This window comes from Molossus molossus, unplaced genomic scaffold (genome assembly GCF_014108415.1).
Source record: "Molossus molossus isolate mMolMol1 unplaced genomic scaffold, mMolMol1.p scaffold_m16_p_5, whole genome shotgun sequence".
NCBI lineage: Eukaryota > Metazoa > Chordata > Mammalia > Chiroptera > Molossidae > Molossus > Molossus molossus.
In genome coordinates, this window is record NW_023425388.1 from 61,183,567 (window position 1) to 61,208,424 (window position 24,858).

Genomic DNA, 24,858 nt, shown 5'->3' on the forward strand with positions numbered 1-24,858 from the left:
TTAAACCAACATCTAGGGATATTCAGAAATAGTTTATAATGATTCATGTTTTTCATTAACATGGGTCACATTTTTCTTTAAAAAAAATACATCTCATAATGTATTATTGAAAACTGGACCTTTTAGATAACTTATTGGAAGAACTCTGGATTTTGACTCCCCCTTCTCCTGCCTAGGTTATTGTTACTTGCCATTTCACTACTGTTTATATATGATTTGATCCTATTGAAAGAAAATAAATTTTATTTTGGGACAAAAGTTTATCTGGAAAAAATAGATATTCAGGAAAATTGTGAAATAGAAGGGTACTGATGGTGAGTAGCTTCATCGCAATTTAGTTTTTAAAAATAAGGCCCAGCCAATATGTCTCAGTGGTTGAGCGTTGACCACCAAGAGGTCACCGGATCGCTTCCTAGTCAGGGCACATCCCCCGGTTGTGGGCCGGGTGCCCGGTGTGGGGCATGCAGGGGGTGACCAATAGATGTTCTCTCTCATCAGTGTTTCTGTCTTTCCCTTTCCCTTCCTCTCTCTCTCTAAAATCAATAAAGGGGGGGGGGAGGATACAATGTTGAAATGTTTTAAAAAAGTGAATTAATATTATACTCTCTGAAGTTAAAGATGGAATAATTACTGGCTTGTTCTAGGTAAGAAAGATTATTCTTCCCTTTGCACTATTATAAAAATTGATACAAAATCATAGGAGTTTTCATATATCATCTGGTCTCTAAGCTTCCTGTGAAGGAGTATATGTGAATTATTCTGGATAGATAGGAATCCATTATTTTTAAAGACCTCTGAGGTGGGAAGTTCCATAAACTCTTTAGTCTTTTACTAAGCTCAGAAATACTTGCTGTGAGGAAGTTTTCTTCCTGTATATAGCTTATGCCTTAGTTTTTATTTTTATTTTTTTGAATGTGGTACATAGTCTTCCTATAACTATTCTCCTCATTTTGTCAGCTTTTCCTGTCCAAGATGACCTTGCTGATTATGTTTCTGAAACTAGATCTTTTCTGTTGTGATTACACATGCATTCTGTACATGACTAGTTCTGTTTGATATTTGTAAGGCTTCGTATTGTTTGCTTCTTTCTTTCATAAACATTACAAAGCAGATATGAATAGTTTAAGTGGTTTCTTAATCTTTATTTTCTCTTTTCTAACTCTTTAGGTCTATAATCCTCTGAATTCCTTCAACATCCCGTATCTCTGAATCTGTAAACTCCAGATCAAGGCAAATTATTCTTTGTAAGGCCAGGGTTATATCACAGTTACTACTTACCACTATTATATTTTCCCAGTTTCAGACTTAAAAAAACACACAAGTCATTACACTGGTCATTCAAGCATAATTTTTTGTTGTTGTTGTTATCCTCAACCCGAGGACATTTTTCCATTTTTTTTGTTCAGAAGAGTGGAAGGGAGAGAGAGGAAGAGGGAGAGAGAGAGAAACATCGACGTGAAAGGGACACATCGAGTGGCTGCCACCCCACAACCAACCAGAGCCGGGGACAAACTGCAACCGAGATACGCGTCCTTAGCGGAAACCGAACCCGGGTCTCTCTGGACCACAGGCCAATGCTCTAACCTCTGAGCCAAACCGGCCAGGGCAAGGCATAGCTTATTATTTACAAAGAGTGATCACTTTATTATTGGTACCAGTTTCTCCCTGTTGTATTTGTACAGTAATTTTTTTCTTTTGTAAATAATGTGTTTTGTTTGTTGTGCTTTTTTGTAGGAATTGGATGGCATAAATGGTTAAGGTGGTATTGAGGGTCACTGAAGCCTATGAAAGGTAGAAACTCAACCATGATTTCTATTTCACCTCTCCAGCATTCCCTTCCTTGAAGTCTTCATTTTTACCTTAGTCTCAGGTAACTTTAATACTTGTTTTTCATAATCATAAATAAAACTTTCAGATATGAAACTAGTTTTTGGATGCTAGGATTTCATGTTTAGTTTGTACAATAGTTTCTTTATGCTTTGGTAGAAACTTGGGATTTAATTTTTTTCTTGAAAATGTGTTAAGAGAAAATTGATGAATTATGTTATTTTAGATTTTAAATTTAGTTTAGCACATAAGAAATATGTCTTATTATGTAATTTTAAGAACTTTTAGTGGGAAGGTGTTTTCTTTCTTAACCTTTTAGATATGTAGGGTATCAACACATATATACCTACATTAAATTTTCTAGGATTTACAGGGAAACTGTTTACTTTCTTTTTCTAAAAAATTGAAGGAGAGAGAGAGAAGCATTGATCAGTTGTTTTCTGCACATGTCCTGACTGGGAATTGAACCCGGCACCTTGGTGTATGGGATGACAGTCCAGCCAACTGAGCCACACCACTCAGGGCTCCAGGGAAACTTTTTTCAAATATGGGAAGATTAGATCTGTTAATCACATTTAATGGTGTTTAGCATATAATTGTTCAAATGTGAAAAAACATACCAGTTACTGTACATTTGTACATATTGTCATGTTTGCCTACACTAATGGGAAAAAAGCAGTTATGTGGATAATTTAGTAATCCTTTGTATTACATATACTAGTTAAAATATAGACTTGACTACTGTGTCAGAGGCTTAAAAAGGTAGAAATATATTTATTTGAAAAGTCCATGTAAATAATCTCAAGATTGTGTAAATGCTCTGGTAACTGGTTCTTTCTAATTCTAAAATGTCTTTTATTCTGAATGTCTAAATGTGATCAGAACAACTTATTCCCAAAGACATTCTATACTTTAAATAGTTCCTTTTAGACAAAAAGTATTTCATTGACATTACATCTTACAGTTCTTGCCCTGTTGTAAATACCGTATTTGGAAACTAGTTGTTAATTTTCTGTTATATTTTGTCAACATATATTAACCTTGGTATTTTTGTGAAGAGACTTGAAATAGCAGTTAGTTTTGACACATTTTTATACTTATATACATTATTTATACTAGAACTATTGATTTAAGTTGATTACAAATGCTTATAAGACAGGTTTTTGCCATTTAGACAGTAAATGCATCTTTAGTGCTGTTGAACTTCAGAAATAGGGTAATAATTATTAGTATTAAAGTAAGAGCATTTGTCTAATGTTTAAGAAATAAAAATTGTTGATTAAATAGTTTGCACTTTTCTGTTCTGGAATGAATCTTGGTTATTTATAATAGTACATATTAAAAATAGCTTAGGCATGCTCTGGCTAGTTTGGCTCAGCAGTTAGAGCATTGGCCCTTAGACTGAAGGGTCTCACATTTGATTCCTAGTCAAGGGCACGTACTTGGGTTGCAGGTTCGATCCCTAGCCCCTAGGGTCGTGTGGGAGGCAACTATTCAATGTGTCTCTCTCATGTCAGTGTTTCACTCTCCCTCACATCCTCCTTTCCTCTCTCTGTAAAAATCTATGGAAAAAAGCCCTGGCTGGTGGTTAGAGTATCTGCCCATAGACTAAGATTTGTGGGTTTGATTCCCGGTCCAGGGCACATACCTCAGTTGCAAGTTCGATACCTGGCCCTGGTCGGGGTCATGCAGGAGGCAGCTAATCAATGATGTCTCTCTCACATCGATGTTTCTCTCTCTCTCTCTCTCTCCTTCTCTCCCCTCCATCCCTTCCTCTCTCCCCTCCATCCCTCCTTCCCATTCTGTCCTTAAAAAAAAATCAATGGAAAAAGATTCTCAAGTGAGGATTAAAAAAACAGACAAACAAAACTGTAGGCATTTAATGTTTGTTCATAGTGTACAGGGAAGTTTTTTTAAAATTGATTTTTAGAAGTGGGGAGGAAACAAACATTGATGTGAGAGATAAATCAACCGGGTGTCTCTTGTACACACCCTGAACACTCCCTGACCAGGGACTGAACCTGCAACCTAGGTATGCGACCTGACTTGGAATCGTACCCTTCACCTTCCAGTGTACTGGGTGATGCTCCAACCAACTGAGCCACCCTGCCCTGGGTGGGAAGTTTGTTTTAAGAAATATTTTTGATATTCCTTTTATACAAGACTGTAGAAAATTCAATTTTCTAATAGAATAAGTATTTTTAAAATATATATATATTTTAATTATTTTTTCATCCTCATCTGAGGATATTTTTTTTTTTTCATTTATCTTCAGAAAGAGTGGGAAGGAGAAAGGGAAGAAGAGAGAGAGAAACATTGATGTGAGAGAGATAAATCGATTGGTTGTCACCCGAATGACCCCAACTGGGGCTGGGGACAAACTGCAACTGAGGTACGTCCCCTTAGCGGGAACCGAACCCAGGACTCTTTGGTCCACTGGCTGAAGCTCTAACTGCTGAGCCCAGCTGGCCAGGGCAGTATTTTTAATATTAATGTTTGAATTTTTGGCATAAAATGAGATGGATGAAACAACTAAATTAAGCAGAATGTAGGGTTCTCTTTTACTTGGGCCTTTTTATACCCCCCGCCCCCACACTTTTTAAAGATAAATTATATCTGTGTCTTAAACAGTTTGAGTTGCCATAAATTTGATATTTTAATATTTGTAAATATCACTATTTTCTTGTCGTTACATTGTTTTAGAAGGCTTGGGTGATGAGTATTTGGAATATAGAATATGTTTATATTTTGCTTTTTTTGAAGGGGAACTTCAGGCATATAGAAATGCCTATTAACGTTGGCATTATATAAATTTTCTTGTGGTGAAAAAATGATCACAGGTTGTTCTTAGTTGTCATATTGTCTAAGATACCTGTAAATTCTCTTATTAAACATCTTTTGTTGTTGCTAGCAATAATCAGAAGTACATTTTTGTTTGGTTGTCTTTATTAAAAATGATGCTCCTGTTAGGATGTTTTAAACATAGTAGCAATTTTCCCAGCTGGTGTGGCTCACTGTTTGAGTGACTACCCATGCACCAAGAGGTCGCCAGTTTGATTCCCGGTCAGGTCCAATCCCTAGTGAGGGGCATGCAGGAGGCGGCCAGTCAGTGTTCTCTCTCATCAGTGTTTTCTTTTTCTTTCTTTCTTTCTTTTTTTTTATCCTCACCCGAGGACATTTTTTCCATTTTTTGTTCAGATAGAGTGGGAGGGAGAGAGAGGAAGAGAGAGAGAGAGAGAAACATTGACGTGAAAGGGACACATCGAGTGGTTGCCACCCGCATGACCAACCAGGGCAGGGGACAAACTGCAACTGAGGTACATGCCCTTAGCGGGAACCGAAACCGGGTCTCTCTGGACCGCAGGCCGATGCTCTTAACAGCTGAGCCAAACCGACCAGTGTTCTCTCATCAATGTTTCTGTCTCTCGCTCCCTCTCACTGTCTCCCTTCCTCTCTCTCTAAAAATCAATAAAAAAAATTTTGTTTTTAAAATAATAGCAATTTAAAAATCATCAAAGGGCATAGCATAGTTTCACAGCTGCAAAATGGTAGTTGTACAAAAATATGTCTGAAGTGGTTTCTGAATATAGAATATAACTAGATAAGTAGATTTTGTTTTTAAATTAGGGATGAAACAGTTTTTGCTTAGATCAGAATGTACTTTTGAAGGCTGTAGGAGAGTACAAAACTTACAAATGACAAACGGCAAATTGTTGAATCTGTATTAATCATGGGTTTCTTTGTCTCTTGCTTTGTCTAACCAATTGATCTTGAGGTTGCTTGATATTTGTATTTATAATGCTGATATATTAAAGTTATAAGAGCCCTCGCCAGTTTGGCTCAGCGGTTAGAGCGTCCACCTGCGGTCCGGAGAGACCCGGGTTCGGTTCCCGCTAAGGGCATGTACCTCGGTTGCAGTTTGTCCCCGGCCCTGGCTGGTCGTGCGGGTGGCAGCCACTCGATGTGTCCCTTTCACATCGATGTTTTCCTCTCTCTCTCTCTTCCTCTCTCTCCCTCCCGCTCTGTCTGTACAAAAAATGGGAAAATGTCCTCGAATGAGGATTAAAATAAATAAATAAGTAAAGTTATAAGAAATGTTAATGTCCAATTTCATGTGACTGGCACCCTCCAGATAACAAGGAGTTTGCTGAAAATGCTCTGAATCAAAAGTAATTTGTGAAGTCTAGCTTTTCTTTTCTTAAATTTTTTTCTTTATTGATTTTTAGAGAGGAAGGGAGAGGGAGAGAGTGATAGAAACATCGATGAGAGAGAAGATCGATTGGCTGCCTCCTGCATGTCCCCCAATGGGGAGTTGGCCCCAAACCTGGGCACATGCCCTGACTGGGAATTGAACTGGCAATCTCTTGGTACATGGGTCAACGCTTAACCAGTGATCCACACTGGCTGGGTTAACTTTTCTTTTTTATCTGTTTCAGAATAGGTTCCTTTGAATACTTTTCTTTTTGCCTACAAGTGAGGTTTCTTTATAGGTCAAGTAGGTCCTGGTACAAGGTGGGGTATTGTTGATTAGGATAATATTTTGAGTTAGAAATTATTATTTTTACAGAAAAAAAATGATGTTTAGGTTTCTAAACTTGTCCACTATAATTTGTTTTGATTCATAATTTGTAATTGAAGTTCTACATTGTTTAGTAAAAGTTGATGGGAAATAATATTACAGCTAAACTCAAATAAAACAGAAAAAGCAATGTTTTTAAGTGAGAAACATTTCTTTCATGCTTGAATGCAGATTTAATTAAAGGTGATAAAGTGGCAGATGAATATTTATGTATATTTCTGAATGTGAGCTAGGTGCCTTCACCTCAAAACTTAAACCTATTTTTAGCACTGCTCCTATACTGATCAACCATATTTAGGATTATTATTATTATTGTTATTGATTTCCAAGTGAAAATGTCAAAGTAAAGGGAAGAGAGGAAGAGAGATTTTTCCTCAAGTAACTTGGTAAAGGTTTGAAGAAGAAATGGAAGGATTACAAGGTAGATGCAAATTCATGAAAAATAGAATGAGGAGAAATTCACTGAGATGTGAGTAATAGGTGGAAGTGGGGCAATAGAAAATGTAGAAAGTATTCATTCTTCCCGAAGTGAAACTAGACAACAAACGGGTCCGGTTGCCTGTCACTACTTGAGCCAGTTACGTAGAAACAAGGCTGAATTTGTATATGAATGTTTATTGCAATATTGCTGGCAGTATGGGATAGCAGCCAGGTCATCTTGCAAAAATCTGCTCTCTATCCCTTCGAGATATCTGATTGCTTATATTGGATATCACATGGGGAAGTAGGCAAAAGGAATATCAGTGGGTTAAAATGGCTGGGGAAGTAGCAAAGGGAATATCAGTGGGTAAAATGGTTACATATTACAGGCATAGGGAAGTAATGGGAGCTGGGGAGTGTGGGCTCTCTCCAGTGCACAGCATCCATAACTCCAAAGTTGTTCGTTTTCCATGATTGGGGTGAGGAGGAGAGTTCTCAGGCAAGGAGAATGGACAGCATTCTTGAGGTAAATTAAACTCCCAGCCAGGTCAGAATGGGCTTTCTTTAATCAGAACAAAGCAATCACGATGAACAGAACAAGGATGTTAAACATTTCTTATAACTATGACTAGCACCTCACTATGATCGGTTCTCCATTATTCTCTACCGCTCCTCTCAGAAGGAGAAAAGGGGTTCTGTGTCACAAAGTTCTCCCATGATAGCCATGAGGTGGGAATAGTCACGTAAGGAGAGTTGGGTTGCTTTACTAAGCCAAGCAGTGGTAACATGGTGGCCTCAGAGTAGGTAGGTGAGAAGACAATGAATTCAATGAGTTCTTACTGTGCCCAGGGTCTTTCAAGTCAGGAGGTAGTATAGTATGGTAAAGGTGCATTAAATCAGGTAAACCCATTTTGAAATTCCAGCTTTATCTCCCTCCTAGCTAGGTAACTGAGTAAAACCCACTTTCTTCATCTGTTATGTAAGGATATACTCTTACTGTCTTGAGTGTTACTGTAAATATTAAGTGAAGTAAGATACATAAATGTGCTCAGCACACTGCTTTCCAGATTATGATAATGTCTAAGCTTTATATTTATTTATTTATTCATTCATTCATTCATTCATTCATTCATTCATTCATTTTCTTTATTGATTTTAGAGAGAGAGGAAGGGAGAGGGGGAGATAGAGGTAGAAACATCATTGAGAGAGAATATCGTTTGGCCACCTCCTGCATGCCCCCCCACTGGGATTTGGCCCACAACCTGGGCGTTTGCCCTGACTGGGAATTGAACCGGCAACCTCTTGGTGCATGGATCGATGCTCAACCACTGAGTCACACCGGCCGGGCTCTGAACTTTAAAATACACTCAAACCTGTTAACAAATGTAGAAAGATACTTTATTCATTAATTGCATAGAACTGTCATAAAAAAAAAGAACTCAGTAAGCCTTTTAAGTGCCTTGTGTAGTTGATTTAAAATGAATAGTAATGTCCTGGCTGGCGTTGCTCAGTGGTTGAGCATCGGCCTATGCACCAAGAGTTCACCAGTTCGATTCCCAATCAGGGCACATGTCCAGGTTGTGGGCCAGATCCCCAGTGGGGGGCATGCAGGAGGCAGCCTGTTGGTGTTCTCTCTCATCAATGTTTCTATCTCTCTCCCTTTCCCTTCCTCTTCTCTCTAAAATCAATAAAGAAAAAAATGAATAATAATGCCCGTATGTCATGCTTCTGTTAACTTTGTCCTCTGAAAACAAGCTTGACAGTCCCCTCAATTTAGTAAGTAATTGTTGCAAATGCTTGTATTAAAAGCCCATGTGTTTAATTCCTTATGAAAGGCCCCGACTCAGAGCTTACTCTATTTCAATTAACAAATCTATAAAGCTTAGTTTCTAATTGTGTGTACATAGTTGATTAGAATCTTTGAATTAGAAGGTGACAACAAGAAGTGTATAAACTGTTGCTTCTGGAAGACAGGAGAGAGAGGTGGTTGATAATTTATGTTCTCTTTAAATACAACATTGCCATTTTTTTTCCTCATCCGAGGACATTTTTCCATTTTTTGTTCAGATAGAGTGGGAGGGAGAGAGAGAGAAACATTGATGTGAAAGGGACACATCAAGTGGCTGCCACCCGCACAACCAAACAGGGCCGGGGACAAACTGCAACCAAGGTACATGCCCTTAGTGGGAACCGAACCTGGGCCTCTCTGGACTGCAGACCGACGCTCTAACCGCTGAGCCAAACCGGACAGGGCAACGTTACCATTTAAATGACTAGGGGTTACCTAACCCACAGCAAGTTGGATTACTTTTACATAGCTGAACCAAACATTGTTTTATATGTTTTTACTGATTTTTTTAGAAAGAGAGGAAGGGAGAGAGAGATAGAAATATCCATGTGAGTGAGAGATACATTGGTCACCTGCCTCCTGCATGCCCCGAATTGGGGATTGAGCCTGCAACCTGGGCATGTGCCCTGACTGGTAATTGAACCTGGATTTCTCAGTCCATGGGACAACACTCAGTCCACTAAACCATACACTGGCTGGGCTGAACAAACATTTTTTTCTGGAAAATGATAGTAGGGCTGTGTGTGGGAGCAGGACATCTGTATAGTGGTGCCCTAACCATCTATGTTGATATACTTTTTGGCTTCTCTGGCAGAGAGCTGGAGATGAGGAAGAATAAAAATTGGAAAGGGAAAGTAAGGCAGAGTTAGAAGTAACCTACTAAAGGGACATTTAGCAGAAATTGGCCTTTGGTGGGTCCCATCTTTTCTTTCTCTCGTCTATTCTGGTTTGTTTTTTTTTAGCAATCTCTGTTCTGTTTAACTTGAAACTCCAGGAGTACCATCCCACTTTTAGCTTAGCCCTAGGACTTCATTTTTTTTTATCCTGTTTTGGCTGTTAACATCTCTGCCATTTTATACCATTGTCAGCTGTGTAAGCTCCCTTCACTTAAAAGATAATGACTCATCCAGAGGGGCTCCAGGTGACTTACTGTTTATTGCTCCACCTAGTCCTTTTTCCTCAGTTGGCCATTAGCTCCTGGGAATGCAAATTAATTATTTATTTCTTTTGATCTTCCACAGCACTCTTTGCATGTAAGTGACATGATTTAGAAGAAGCATTATTTCTTTCTTCCTCTCTCCTGATAATATCTCTCACTCCTGAATTTCCATTAATTGTACAGACAGGGTGAAAAAACGGGGGGGGGGGGTTTGGAAGGTTTATCAGGAAAGACATTTAACTATTCACATTTAAATGTCGATTGATTACATAAGTTTTCTTTACACTTACCTGTTTCTCCCTGAAAGTATTGAAATTAGAGGAAGGAAGGAAGTATCTTATGTTAAATTTTGAGCATGGGACCTTTTGTAGTATTCAGGATTTTCACGGCACATGAGAGCTTTGACTGAGACCATTAGTAGAGGGGGAAAGTTAAAGACAATAAAAAAGTGTACTTTCCTTTGTCCTTTCTTAGTGTAGATTTGTACTTTTCCTTTTACCATAAAATTGATGAAGTTAACATTTTTGTTTGAGAGCTTATTCTGCCCAGACACTAGCTGAGGTATGTGATATAAGTATGGGTCATGCTATTTGTCTATGTTTCTTCTCCTGGGTTTTTTTCACTTAATATATCTTGGAGAACTTTTCACCAGCACATATAGCTGCCTCATTCCTTTTTTTTAAAAATCCTCACCCGAAGACATTTTTCCATTTTTTTTTTTCAGATAGAGTGGCAGGGAGAGAGAGAGAGAAACATCGATGTGAAAGGGACACATCGACGTGAAAGGGACACATTGAGTGGTTGCCACCTGCACAACCCAACCAGGGCCGGGGACAAACTGCAACTGAGGTACATGCCCCTAACAGGAACCGAACCCGGGTCTCTCCGGATCGCAGGCCAATGCTCTAACTGCTGAGCCAAACTGGCCAAGGCTGCCTCATTCTTTTTAATGACTGTGTGTATTCCACTGTATGGTTGAATCATAATGAGTCTGGTCAGTGGATGCTTATTAGGTTGTTTCCAATCTTTTTCTGTTAAAGCGTTGTGCCAGACTTCCTTGTACATGTATCTTTGGTTAATTTTTATGAATAAGCTCATAGGATTCTGTATATTCCTAGCAGTGAGGTTGCTGGATCAAGGGTACATGTAGTTTTCATTTTAATAGATATTTCCAAGGCTTAGTTTAAAACCTTGTCAGAGCATTGTTAATTGATATTGAAATCTGTGTTATCTTAGTATTTTCTGGTATTTCAGGGAAATTGTCTCAAAAACAGTTTCTAGACTAAGCCAGTAACTCGAAATGTATGGCTTAATTTGGAGGGTCATAGGAATAAGAAACTGTATGTAAGTAAAGAAGGAAGACAAAATTCTTTCTGTGTTATGGCCTGTTTGCAAGAAAATTTTCCAAGAGGTTAAGGTTGTCTTACATTTATAGAATTTTTACTTCCCTTTCCATTTACTACCTCTATATTGAGGTTTGCTATCTTCCTGTTTCAAGTCCCTCACTTTGTCACTTTTCGTAAACCTGCCTTCTTTTCCAAAATATTCCCTATTTCCAAAGAACTTTGACTTCCTGAATTCTAATCATTTCAACCTGGTATTAGGGATAAGGGGAGTAAAAATATATACATATTTTTATGTTTGTTAATGTATACACTAGATATTAATGCAATATTATAGGAGTAAAGTTTAAAATAGTATGCATGTATAATTGACCCTTGGACATCATGGGTTCAAACTGTGTATTTTCAGGTTTTACATCGTGGATTCAGCCAACCACAGATTGAAATAAGTTTTAGTCATAAAAAACTTAACTATTATTATAATTTTATTATTATATTTTTTGTTAATCCTCACCTCAGGATATTTTTTTGCATTGATTTTTTAAAAAATATATTTTTTCCTTATTGATTTTAGAGAGAAAGAGGGAGAGGGAGAGAGATAGAAACACTGATAAGAGAGAACATCAATTGGCTACCTCCTGCATGCCCCCCACTGGGGATCAGGCCCACAACCTGGGCATGTGCCCTGACTGGGAATTGAACCAGTGACCTCTTGGGTCAATCGATGCTCAACCACTGAGCCACACTGGCTGGGAAATTTTTTATTTTTTAAGAGAGAGTGTGGAAGAGAGGGAAGGAGCGGGGATAGAGAGAGAGAGAGAGAGAGGGAGAGAGAATCATTGATGTGAGAGAGACACAGCAATTTGTTGCCTCCCACACGCACCCCAATTAGGGCTGGGGATCGAAACTGCAACCCAGGTATGTGCCCTTGACTGAGAATCGAACCTGAGACCCTTCGGTTCATGGGCTGACACTCTAACAACCGAGCTACACCAGCCAGGGCTAAATAACTTTTTTTTTTTTAATCCTCACCCGAGGATTTTTTACAGATAGAGTGGGAGGGAGAGAGAGGAAGGGAGAGAGAGAGAGAGAAACATCGACGTGAAGGGACACATCGAGCGGCTGCCACCCGCACGACCAACCAGGGCCGGAGACAAACTGCAACCGAAGTACGTGCCCTTAGCGGGAACCGAACCCGGGTCTCTCCGGACCGCAGGCCGACGCTCTAACCGCTGAGCCAAACTGGCCAGGGCTAAATAACTTATTTTTGATCCTCAATTGGGAATCTGTTGATGGAGAGGGCTGACTGAGCATCCTTGAATTTTGGTATTGAAGGAGGGTCCTGGAACTAATCCCTCAGGGATACCAAGGGACTTGAGTTAAGTTTTTTTTTTGCGGGGGGGGGGGGGGTTTAAAAGTTATATGTAGATTTCTGCTGCATGAGGTCAAAACCCCTAACCCTTGTGTTGTTCAAAGGTCAAAACATTTTAAAAAATTGATGAAGTACATAATCAGGAGGAACATTGAAGTTGGGTACTGCTGCTTTAGGGAAATGTGGACCTTGCGTTGGGTTAACAAGTCAGCTTCAACTTTGGCCACTTTTTAAAAAATAAAACTGAGTTTCTTTGTTCTAGGTCAGTTTCTCTGAATTGATATATATATTTTTATCCTCACCCCAGGACTTTTTTTTTTTTGCGTTTATCTTCAGATAGAGCAGGAGGGAGAGAGGGAGGAAGAGAGAAACATTGACGTGAGAGAGACACATCAGCTGGTTGCCTCCCACATGACCCAGCCAGGGCTTGGGGACAAACCACAACTGAGGCACATACCTTTGGCCAGAATCGAACCTGGGACTCATTGGTCCGTGGGTCCATGTTCTACTGAGCCAAACTGGCCAGGGCTTCGAATTCCTTAAGAAAAACAGTAAATAAATTAGAAAAATATAATTTATTTGGTAAGGATTTCGAAAGAAATGGCCAAAATAAGCAAATTTTAAAAAACAGTAGGTTTCACTTAGTCATAGGATAGTTTATTTTGTAAGAAATGTGATAAATAGACTATTTAAAGAGAAGAGTTATTTGGTGATATTTTAAAAATATTTTTTCTTTAGATGTTAAGTTTGCTACATAAGAGATTTTAAAAAGTGAAATTAAATTCTAGGTCTTTGCTGTGTATTCTAGATTGATAGTACCTGGCACCAGAGAAGACAATATTAGCAAGTATGGATTATATTTTTATTTTGTTTACTTTGCTGTTTATGTTTTTTCCCCCCTGTTTATTTAAGTAAAGTTTTTTGGCTAGATAAAAATCTTAGTAAAAGGACTAGTATTTAGATTTCAGTAGTGTATTTCAATTTAACTGAACATTTATTTTACCTCTGAAAGTTATGTTTAAGGCTGTAACCATTCCTACCCGATTGAGTTGGGAAAGAGATGACTAAACTGAAACATAGTTAATGTGTTTACTAATTTTGGGCCCTTCTCCTTGGTAGGGTATGTATGTTTATTTCACACAGTCTGATAATAGAAGTTGGTTTTAAAAAACAAGCTTTGCAGCAATGCTTTGATGTTCTTTGAAATGTTTCTTTGTATTTCATGATTATTGTTGTTAGTTCCTAGAGGTAGCATGATAGAATATGAATTTATTTACTTATTTATTTATTTTATTATTATTTTTTATCCTCACCCGAGGACATTTTTGTATTTATCCTCAGATAGAGCGGTGGGGGTGGGGGTGGGGAGAGAAACATCAAGGTGAGAGAGACACATCGAGTGGTTGCCACCCACACAACCCCAACCAGGGCTGGGGACAAACTGCAACCAAGGTACATGCCCTTAGTGGGAACTGAACCCGGGACTCTCTGGTCCACAGGCCGACACGCTAACTGCTGAGCCAAACTGGCCAGGGCAATTTATTTATTTATTTTTAACTCATCTTTATTGTTGAATGTATTACAGATGTCCTCCCTTTTTTTCCCCACTTACCCCTTCCTTCCCAGTCCTGCCCCACCCCTGCCTTCTCCACACTTCTTCATTGATTATGCATAGATGCATAGAAATTCTTTGATTTATCTCCTCCTGCCCTCCCTCCCCCCTTCCCTTTGAAGTTCATCCATCAGTCTAACAACCAATTTGTATTTCATAATTCCTTCATCTTTTTCACCCATCCCTTCAGCCCCCGCCCATCGGACAAGCAACAGAAAGTTCTCTTGTATCTATGAGTCTGTTTCTATTTGTTCTGCTTGCTTATTTTGTTTGTAGATTCGATTGTTGATAGATATGTATTAATTGCCATTTTATTGTTCATATTTTTGTTCTTCTTCAAGAAGACCCTTTAACATTTCATAGAATACTGATTTGGTGGTGATGAACTCCTTTAGCTTTCTCTTGCCTGGGAAACTCTTGATCTGTCCATCGATTCTAAATGATAGCTTTGCAGGATAGAGTAATCTTGGTTGCAGGTAGGTCACTGCTTTTCATCATCTTGAATATCTCTTGCTACTCCTTTCTGGCCTGCAAAGTTGCTTTTGAGAAATCAGCTTACAGTCTTATGGGAGCTCCTTTGTAGGTAACCAACTGCTTTTCTCTTGCTGCTTTTAAGATTCTCTCTTTGTCTTTTTACCTTTGGCATTTTGATGATGATGTGTCTTGGTGTGGACCTTTTTGGGTTCATCTTGTTTGGGACTCTCTGTGCTTCCTGGACTTGTACGTCTGATTCCTTCACCAAGTTAGGGAAGTTTTCTGTCATTATTGTTTCAAATAGGTTTTTAATTTCTTGCCCGCTCTCTTTTCCTTCTGACACCCCTATGTGAATGTTGGCACGCTTGAAGTTGTCCCAGAGGCTACTTACACTATCATAATTTTTTTCGATTCTTTTTTCTTTTTGCTGTTATGATTGAGTGTTTTTTGCTTCCTTATATTCCAAATCAGTGGTTTGCTTCTTGGATTTACCTACTCTACTATTGATTCCCTGTAAATTATTCTTTATTTCAGTTAGCCTCTTTAATTTCTGACTGGTCCTTTTTTATGTTGTTGATGTTCTCACTAAGTTCCTTGGATGTCTCCTTAAGTTCCTTGAAGGTTTCACTAAGTTCCTTGAATGTCTCACTAAGTTCCTTGAGCAACCTAATAACCAGTGTTTTGAACTCTGCATCTGATTGATTGCTTATCTCCATTTTATTTAGTTCTTTTCCTGGAGTTTTGTTCTTTTCTTATATTTGGGACATGTTTCTTTGTGTCCTCCTTTTGGTTGCTTCCCTGTGATTGTTTCTAGGTAGTAGGTGGAGTTGCTATGTCTCCTAGGCTTCATAGGGTGGCCTATTGTTGTAGGCGTCCTGTAGGATCCAGAGGCACTGCCTCCCTGCTCACCCCAGCTGGCCTCTCGAGGTGTACCCCTAGTGTAGACTGTATACCCTCCTGTTGTAATTGAGTCTTGATTGCTGTTGGCACGTCAATGGGAGATATTTACTCAGGCTGATCAGCTGCAAGGACTGGCTGTGCCCACTGACCACTGGCCTCTGACTCCCTTGGAGGATCAGCAGTGTAGGGGCCCAACACACAGCAAGACTTACTTCCTCAGGGCTCTGGTACCCATTGAGACCACTCATGGAGTGTGTCACTTGTGGAGGTGGTTGGGTGGTGGTGTTTTGATGTGGTCTGAAGCTGTCCACTAGGTGTGCTGGCTCTGGGCCAAGGTCAGCCACTGCCTGTGTTCTATCTAGGGCCGCCTGATATAAGCTACAGAGTGATCTGCAGATGGCTGCTGCTTGTGCTAGGCTTGGAGGTGCCCCAGAAAAACCAGGTTGTGAACCAAGGCTGGCTGCTTCTAGTGCCAGGACAGGGGCCCTTAACAAGAGGCATGGGGATCACTGAGATCAGATGCTGCTTGTTTGAGAGAGTTTAGGAAACTCTGAAGCAGGATGCAAGACAGGCCAATCCTATGGTAAAGCTTTTGGAAACAGCCTGGGTGGGCCCAAAAGTTGGGTGGGGTAGGGCCTCAGGGAATCACCAGGGTGGGGTAAACAGTGTGAGCTCTGTTGCTGGAGTCCCAGATATTGCAGCTGTCTGCCGCCCCAGGGAAGGGCTCACCAAAGGAACAAAGTAGTGCTCCAGCAAGTTTCTCTCTCCAAGAAAGCTGCCTCTCCAGTCCTCTTCCCAAGGCCAAACAGATCAGTTCTTCCCTTTATGTCTCTGGTGCCTTTCAAGCTGCCTCCCTTTCAAACTTAGAGGGAGCAAGTCCAAGTAAGTCCGTGTGCGGGCCCTTTAAGAGGAGCTGCCTGGGGCTCCAGAAACCTCAGCCTCCCTCAGCCTCAGTTCCCGCTGGTTTTCCAGCCATAAGTGATGGGGATTCTCTTCCTGGCACTGGAACCCTGAGCTGGGCACCTGGTGTGGGAGGGGTACCCCCTCACTCCTCAGGGAGGACCTTCCCAACTGAGGCATCCCCCTGATTTTTATCCATGACACGTGGTGTGGGACCACCCCTTCTGTGCCTCTGCCCCTCCTACCAGTCTCGGTGTGGCTGCTGCTTTGATTTAATAGTTGTAGGACTTTTATTCAGCTCGGTATCAGGTGGTTCTGAATGATTGTTGTGCTGTAGTTTAGTTGTTATTTTTGATGTGGTTGGGGGAGAAGGCGAGACCACGTTTACCTACACCATCATCTTGACTGGAAATTTGAAATATGAATTTATAGCAACCAGAGTTAGAAGGGCAGATTTAATATTGACTGACTTTTCTTATTTATTTATTTATTTATTTATTTATTTATTTATTTATTTATTTATTTTTATCCTCACCCGAGGACATTTTTTGATATTTTGTTCAGATAGAGTGAGAGGAAGAGAGAGAGAGAGAAACATCGACGTGAAAGGGACACATCGAGTGGCTGCCACCCACACAACCCAACTAGGGCCGGGGACAAACTGCAACAAAGGTTTGTACCCTTAGTGGGAACCGAACCCGGGTCTCTCCTGACCGTAGGCCAATGCTCTAATTGCTGAGCCAAACCGGCCCGGGCTTTACTGACTTTTCTATAATAATACAAAAAATAAGGTAATGTAAGTGTCTAGTTTTTATCATGACCTATTTATTTAATTAGTTAAGACTATATTAATAATGAAAATCCTACTTTTATTTCATTTTAACAAATTTAAAAACATTTATAAAATTTTTAATTATAGAAAGTTTCATATTAGAGATAAATGTAATGAGGAAAAAAACTGGTAATTTTGCCACTCATTGGTAAAGTAAATATTGTTAGCATTTTAGATAAACTTTTGCACATTCACAGATACACACACACACATACACACACACATTTCCCTTTCTATTGGGGCATTTTCCCCAATTTAAAAAAAATATTTTTTCTTTATTGGTTTTAGGGAGAGAGGAAGGGAGAGTGAGAGATAGAAACATCAATGAGAGAGAACATTGATCGGTTGTCTCCTGTCCCTCCCCTCCTTACTGGGTATTGGGCCCACAACCTGGGCATGTACCCCTGATACGGAATCAAACCGGTGACCTCTTATTGCATGTGTCAATTGATGCTTATCCAGTGAGCCACACTGGTCGGGCGTTTCCTCCCAATTTTTTTTTTTTTTTTATCCTCTCCCAGGGACATTTTTCCATTTTTGTTCAGGTAGAGTGGGAGGGAAAGAGAGGAGGAAAGAAAGAGAAACATCGACATGAAAGAGACACATCAAGTGGTTGCCTTCTGCATGACCCCAGCCGGGACTGGGGACAAACTGCAACCAAGGTACGTGCCCTTAGTGGGAACCGAACTCGGGTCTCTGCGGACTGCAGGCCAATGCTCTAGCCGCTGAGCCAAACCGGCCAGGGCCATTTTCCCAAATTTTGAAATATGTTTGAAGAATATTTTTTCTTTTTATCCTCACCCGAGGGTATTTTTCCATTTTTTGTACAGATAGAGTGGGAGGGAGAGAGAGGAAGGGAGAGAGAGAGAGAAACATCGACATGAAGGGACACATTGAGTGGCTGCCACCTGCACGACCAACAAGGGCCGGGGACAAACTGCAACCGAGGTACGTGCCCTTAGCGGGAACCGAACCCGGGTCTCTCCGGACCGCAGGCCGACGCTCTAACCGCTGAGCCAAACTGACCAGGGCTGAAGAAGAATATTTTTTATGCCTTGGCCAGTTTGGCTCAGCAGTTAGAGCATCGGCCTGCGGTCCGGAGAGACCCGGGTTCGGTTCCCGCTAAGGGCACGTACCTCGGTTGCAGTTTGTCCCTGGCCCTGGTTGGGTTGTGCGGGTGGCAGCCACTCGATGTGCCCCTTTCATGTCGATGTTTCTCTCTCTCTCTTCCTCTCTCTCCCTCCCATTCTATCTGAACAAAAGATGGAAAAATGTCCTCAGGTGAGGATTGGAAAAAAAAAGAATAATTTTTATTACTGCATGGATTTTTTGTTTCTAGAGACCAACTTCTTATTGAAGTACTGTAACAACTGACAGAAATGTGCACATATCACAGGTGTACATCTTGAAATTTTACAAAGTGAGCATACCTATACAACCATCATTCAACTCAAAAAAATACATTATCAGCTCTCAGACATCTTTCTCTTCCTACCTTCTATCAGCAGCCCCTCCCAAGGATAGCCATTCTGATATTATTTTTAAGAAAAACTTTATTGAGATATAATTTACAGACAATGAAATTAAAATTCACCTGTTCACACCTGGCCGGTGTGGCTCAGTGGTTGAGCATTGACCCATGCACCAGGAGGTAGCTGATTCGATTCCTGGTCAGAGCACATGCCCAGGTTGTGGGCCTGATCCCCAGTAGGGGGCATGCAGGAGGTGGCTAATCGATGTTCTTTCTCATAGATGTTTCTATCTCTCCTCTCCCTTTCTCTCTGTAAAATCAGTAAAGAAAAAAATTAAAAACAATTAAAAAATATTTCACCTGTTCTAAGAGTATAAGTCAGTGATTTTTAGTAAATTTAATAACTTGTGCAGCCATCACTATAGTCTAGATTTAAAGCATATGCATGAATATATTTAATAAGTTTTCTTTTGTTGAATATAGTGCATTTTCAGATTTTCGCCATTGTAAACACTACAGTGCTTTTTGGTGTATATCTTTGTATGCATTTCTGATTTCATCAGGATACGTCCCTAAGAGTATACTCACAGGTTCAAAGTATATGTGCATTTTTATGACTTGATACATAGACCAGATTACCTTTAAAAATTGTTGAACTAATATATATTCCTACTGTGAGTAGATGAGTGTCTTTTTTTTATAACCACCTCAACCTTAAGTCATTACCAGTTTGGTCAATGAAATATGGTACCCCTGTTTTTTGTTATTTTTTATCCTCACCCGAGGACATTTTTTTCTTTTGCATTTATCTTCAGATAGAGTGGGAGAGGGAGGAAGAGAGGGAGAGGAAGAGAAACACTGATGTGAGAGAGATACATCGAGTGGTTGCCACCCACACGACTTCATCCTGGGCCAGCGACAGAGATGCAACTGAGGTACATGCCCTTTGTGGGAACCAAACCTGGTAGTCTCTGGTTTGTGGGCCAATGCTCTAACCGCTGAGCAAAACTGGCCATGGCAGTACGTCTGTTTTAATGTTTATTTCTTTGATTACTTCTGTCATTGACTTATTTTATATATTTAGTGACTGTTTCTAAGTTATTTTTTATTCGACTGATAATGTTCTGTCAATTTATTTCTTCATGAATGCAAATGCACTTCTTTTTATTTTAAGACATTTTTATATATTAAAGGATATGAATTCTTTGACCTTTACAAATACTTTTCTCCTTATTTGCTTAATGGCAGGGTCATTTTTCATAAAAATAGATTAGAGTATGCCTTTAAAACGAATGAAAATGTGTGTTTTACTTTATTAGCCTTATGGAAATGTATCTTGGTAATTAAAAAATGGGAGGCAGTACTGAATTATACAAGTGAAGTTTTTCTGTTAAAGTGTGAACTTTTCATAATTTGAAGTACAGAGTTATCAAGTAGACATATAAAACTAATTTATTATATTTTGTTGCCAAACTTGGTCTTTCTAGGCAGTTATACTTAAGCATGAACATTGACGACAAACTGGAAGGATTATTTCTTAAATGTGGCGGCATAGACGAAATGCAGTCTTCCAGGGCGATGGTTGTAATGGGTGGAGTGTCTGGCCAGTCCACCGTGTCTGGGGACCTGCAGGAGTCAGTACTTCAAGATCGGAGTATGCCTCACCAGGAGATCCTTGCTGCAGATGAAGTGTTACAAGAAAGTGAAATGAGACAACAGGATATGATATCACATGATGAACTCATGGTCCATGAGGAGACAGTGAAAAATGATGAAGAGCAGATGGAAACACATGAAAGACTTCCTCAAGGACTACAGTATGCACTTAATGTCCCTGTAAGTAACTCCTTTATAAAATATTAAACATATAATTAGAAACACAATTTTGTATTAAGTAATACTACAAGTCATTGAAGTAATTTAAAAAAATGTTTAATGTCCAATTTGTTCAAATGGGTGTTCTTAAATAGATACACTAAATAATGACAGAAATTATATTTGAAAAGGCAAAATTAAGTTTTTGTATTACATACATTTTAGTAACTTATCTTTTCCAGGATAACATTTATTTCTTCGTCAGGATTACTGTATCTTAAATTTTAAGTGCTTAATTTTTTAAAAATATGTTTTCATTGATTTTTTTGAGAGAGGAAGGGGGGAGGAGAGAGAGAGAGAGAGAGAGAGCGAGAAACATCGATGTGAGAGAGAACATCCATCAGCTGCCTCCTGCATGCCCCCTACTGGGGATTGAGCCTGCAACCTGGGCATGTGCCCTGACTGGGAATTGAACTGGGACCTCTCAGTCCATGGGATGACGGTCAGTCAACCGAGCCACACTGGCCGGGCTAAGTGATTAATTTTTAAAGATATTTTGTTTAACTTTTGGGTTTTCCTTAATGGGTAGAAAGATTGAATCTTGAGTATAATTAGAAAAAAATGCATGTACTTGAGGGGTTTTATTCTGTAACTCAGCAGTTCCAGCCTTCTTTAATTTTTAGATTATCTTTTGAAAGTATATCAGACCTTTAGCCTTGTCAATTTACCCAAATGTGGCTCTTCACCTAAGGTATTTTTTTGTAGGCACCCATAACTGTTTTGCTTCTTGTATTTTTGTTTTTACCTGATAACCAGCAAAACCACAACCATATGTAATTCTTTTCTATTCTTTCTGTGATATTAAACCTGGATTCCTTTCAGTACATTTAACATACTCTACTTTTTCCTTTGCTTCATGACCTTCATATATCCTGCTTTGTAATATTCCCCTCTGCCATATCCCTCCCTCCCTTTTTTTAACCTAGTTTGTGCTTCATCACCATTACCTTTCCACTTCTGTCCAGTCTAGGTTGAGTCCCTGCTGTTGGGCCTTGTGATTGCTTGCTGAATGTTCTGTCTCTCTGATAGATTGTAGATTCTACAAGAGCATGAAGTTTGTGTTATTTTCCCATATATTGCACTTGTTGGTACTTGGTGTGAATAAATGGATAACTGCTTATTGTGTTCTAATACACATGCTTACCAACTTTTACCTAACCTGTTGTAATAGCCTTTTCTTTTTTAGTAGTTTGGTGTGATGGATTACATTAATTGATTTTTGAATGTTGAACCAGCCTTACATACCTGGAATAAATTCCACTTGGTCATGGTATTATAATTCTTTTTATACATTGTTGGATTCAATTTGCTAAGATTTTGTTGAGGATTTTGCATCTATGTTCATGAGATGAATTGGTCTAGTATTTCTTTTATAGATATAGGCCTACTCAGATTGTATGTTCTTTTTTGTTTGAGTTTTGGCAAATTGTGTCTTCCAAGGAATTGATCGATTTTATCAAGGTTATCAAGTTTGTGAGCATGGAGTTGTTTGTATTATTCTAATATCTTTGTCTACTTTTGATGGTAGAGTAATCCTGGATTCATAGAATGAAGTAGGAGTATTTCCTCTGCTTCTGTCTTCTGGGAGAGATTGTAGAGAATTGGTATAATGTCTTTCTTAAATGTTTGGCAGAACTGATCAGTGAACCCATATGGCCTGGTTACCTTTTTCTTTTTTTGTGGAAGTTGTTAATTACTTATTCAATGTCTTTTATGGATACAGGCCTACTCAGATTGTGTGTTCTTTTCTTGTGTGAGTTTTGGCAAACAGTGTCTTCCAAGGAATTGATCGATTTTATCTAGGTTATCAAATTTGTGAGCATGGAGTTGTTTGTAGTATTCCCTCACTATCCTTTCGATCTCCATGGAGTCTGTAGTGGTGTCCCCACTTTTGGTTTTACATTAATTGCTTATGTGTTCTTTTATTTTCTTTGCTTGGCTGGAGGCTTGCTGCCTTTTTTTCATATCCTGGCTAGGGTCTTGTTGCCGTATTTTAAATCCAATTTTAAGTGTAAAGTAGTGTCAGTTATATTCATATTATTATAAAACATCTCTAGAACCATTTAATCTTGCAAAACTGAATCTCTGTACCCACTGAACAACAATTTCCCATTTCCCCTCTCCCCAGTAGAGGCTTACTGATTTCATTGATATTTAGAAAGAACCAGCTTTTGATTTTCACTATTGATTTCCAGTTTTCAATTTCATTGATTTCTGCTCTATTTTTTTATGATTTCTTTTCTGTTATTTTGGATTTAATTTGCTCTCATTCTCCCTAGTTTTCTAAGGTGGAAGGTTATATGATTGATTTTAGATTTCTTTTCTATTCTTTTATATTCTACGTATGTATGAGTGAAATCATATGGTTCTTGACTTCTTCTGTCAAACTTATTTTGCTTAGCATGATATTCTCAAGATCTATGTTGTGACAGATGGCAGTATTTCACAGCTGAGCAGTATTCCATTATATATATATGGTACCACATTTTTTTTTTTTTTTTTTGTACAGAAAGAGTGGAAGGGAGAGAGAGGAAGGGAGAGAGAGAGAGAGAAATATCGACATGAAGGGACACATCGAGTGGCTGCCACCCGCACGACCAACCAGGGCCAGGGACAAACTGCAACCGAAGTACGTGCCCTTAGCGGGAACCGAACCCGGGTCTCTCCGGACCGCAGGCCGACGCTCTAACCGCTGAGCCAAACTGGCCAAGGCGTACCACATTTTTTTTTTATTCCTCACCCGAGGATATTTTTTGTTTATCATTAGATAGAATGGGAGGAAGGGGGAAAGAGAGACAGAGAGAAACATTGATGTGATAGAGCCACATTGACTGGTTGCCTCCCGCACAACCTGACCAGGACTGGGGACAAACTGCAATTGAGGTACGTGCCCTTGACCAGAATTGAACCCATGACTCATTGGTCTGCAGACCGACGCTCTCACCTCTGAGCCAAACCAGCCAGGACTGTATCACGTCTTCTTTATCTAATCATCTATTGAAGGACACTTTGGCTGTTTCCATGTCTTGGCTACTATGAATAATGCTGCAATGAACATAATGGTGCATATATCTTTGTGAATAAATGTTTTTGAGCTTCTCGAGTAGATACCCGGGAAAGGGGTTGCTGGGTCATATGGTAACTCAGTTCTTAATTTTTTGAGGAGCTGCCATACTGTTCTCCATAGTGGCTGTACCAGTCTACATTCCCACCAGCAGTGAATGAGAGTTCCTTTTCTCCAAAACTTCTCCAACACTTAATACTTGTCTTGTTGATAGTAGCTATTCTAACAGGTGTTATCTTATTGCAGTTTTGATTTGCATTTCCCTAATACCTAGTAAAGTTGAGCATCTTTTCATAAGTCTGTTGTTGGCAATTTGTATGTCTTCTTGGGAAAAGTGTCTGTTCAGGTCCTCTGCCCATTTTTTAATTGGATTGTTTGTTGTTGAGTTGTATGAATTCCTTGTCTATTAACCCCTTGTCGGAATTGTTGTCTGTAAATATCTTCGGTTCGGTTTGCTGCCTTTTTGTTTTGTTGGATGATTTTTTGTTGTTGTCATCATCATTGAATTGTATAAGTTCTTTATATATTTTGGATATTAACCCCTTATCGGGAGATGTTGTTTGCAAATATCTCCTCCCATTTGGTTGATTGCCTTTTTGTTTTTGACAGTTTATTTTGCTGTGCAGAAGCTTTCTATTTTGATGTAGTCCCGTTTATTTATTTTTGCTTTTGCTTTCCTTGTCTTTGAAGTCAAATTCATAAAATCTTTTCCTGAGATTTTTTAATTTGATCCATATGTTATTTAGAAGTGTGTTGTTTAATCTTCAAATATATTGGGATCTTCCAGCTGTTTTTCTGTTACTGATTCCTAGATTAATTCCATTGTGGCTTGAGAGCATATTAGTATGTTTTCTATTCTCTTAAATTTGTTAAGGTGTGTTTTATGGCCCTGAATGTGGTGAATGCTCCATGTGAGCTTGAAGAATGTGTTACAGTCGCCTTTTTATTGGACTGACTGTAGCCTGAACCTTGTCCAGTCTATATTTCATATAGTTTCTATAGTGATCTTTCCAAATTAGATTTATTTATTTATTTATTTATTTATTTATTTATTTATTTATTTATTTTTTTTATCCTCACCCGAGGACACTTTTCCATTCTTTGTTCAGATAGAGCAGGAGGGAGAGAGAGAGAGAGAAACATCGACGTGAAAGGAACACATCGAGTGGCTGCCACCCGC

The 24,858-nt window shown here is 39.2% G+C and overlaps 1 protein-coding gene across 7 annotated transcripts in view; it reads left to right on the top strand.

Moving 5' to 3' along the window:
• Window positions 1-24,858, top strand: part of ZNF148 (zinc finger protein 148) — a 146,099-nt gene that overhangs the window by 59,610 nt on the left and 61,631 nt on the right. For 5 of the 7 annotated variants that reach the window (XM_036243885.1, XM_036243886.1, XM_036243887.1 and 2 more), the window contains 2 exons: window positions 1,735-1,870; window positions 20,227-20,575. In XM_036243885.1, coding sequence (XP_036099778.1) covers window positions 20,243-20,575 — 333 coding nt within the window. In that variant the 5' untranslated portion in view covers window positions 1,735-1,870; window positions 20,227-20,242. Of the gene's footprint in view, window positions 1-1,734; window positions 1,871-13,338; window positions 13,398-20,226; window positions 20,576-24,858 lie in introns of all 7 variants that reach the window. The other 2 variants (XM_036243890.1, XM_036243889.1) reach the window with 2 other exon arrangements.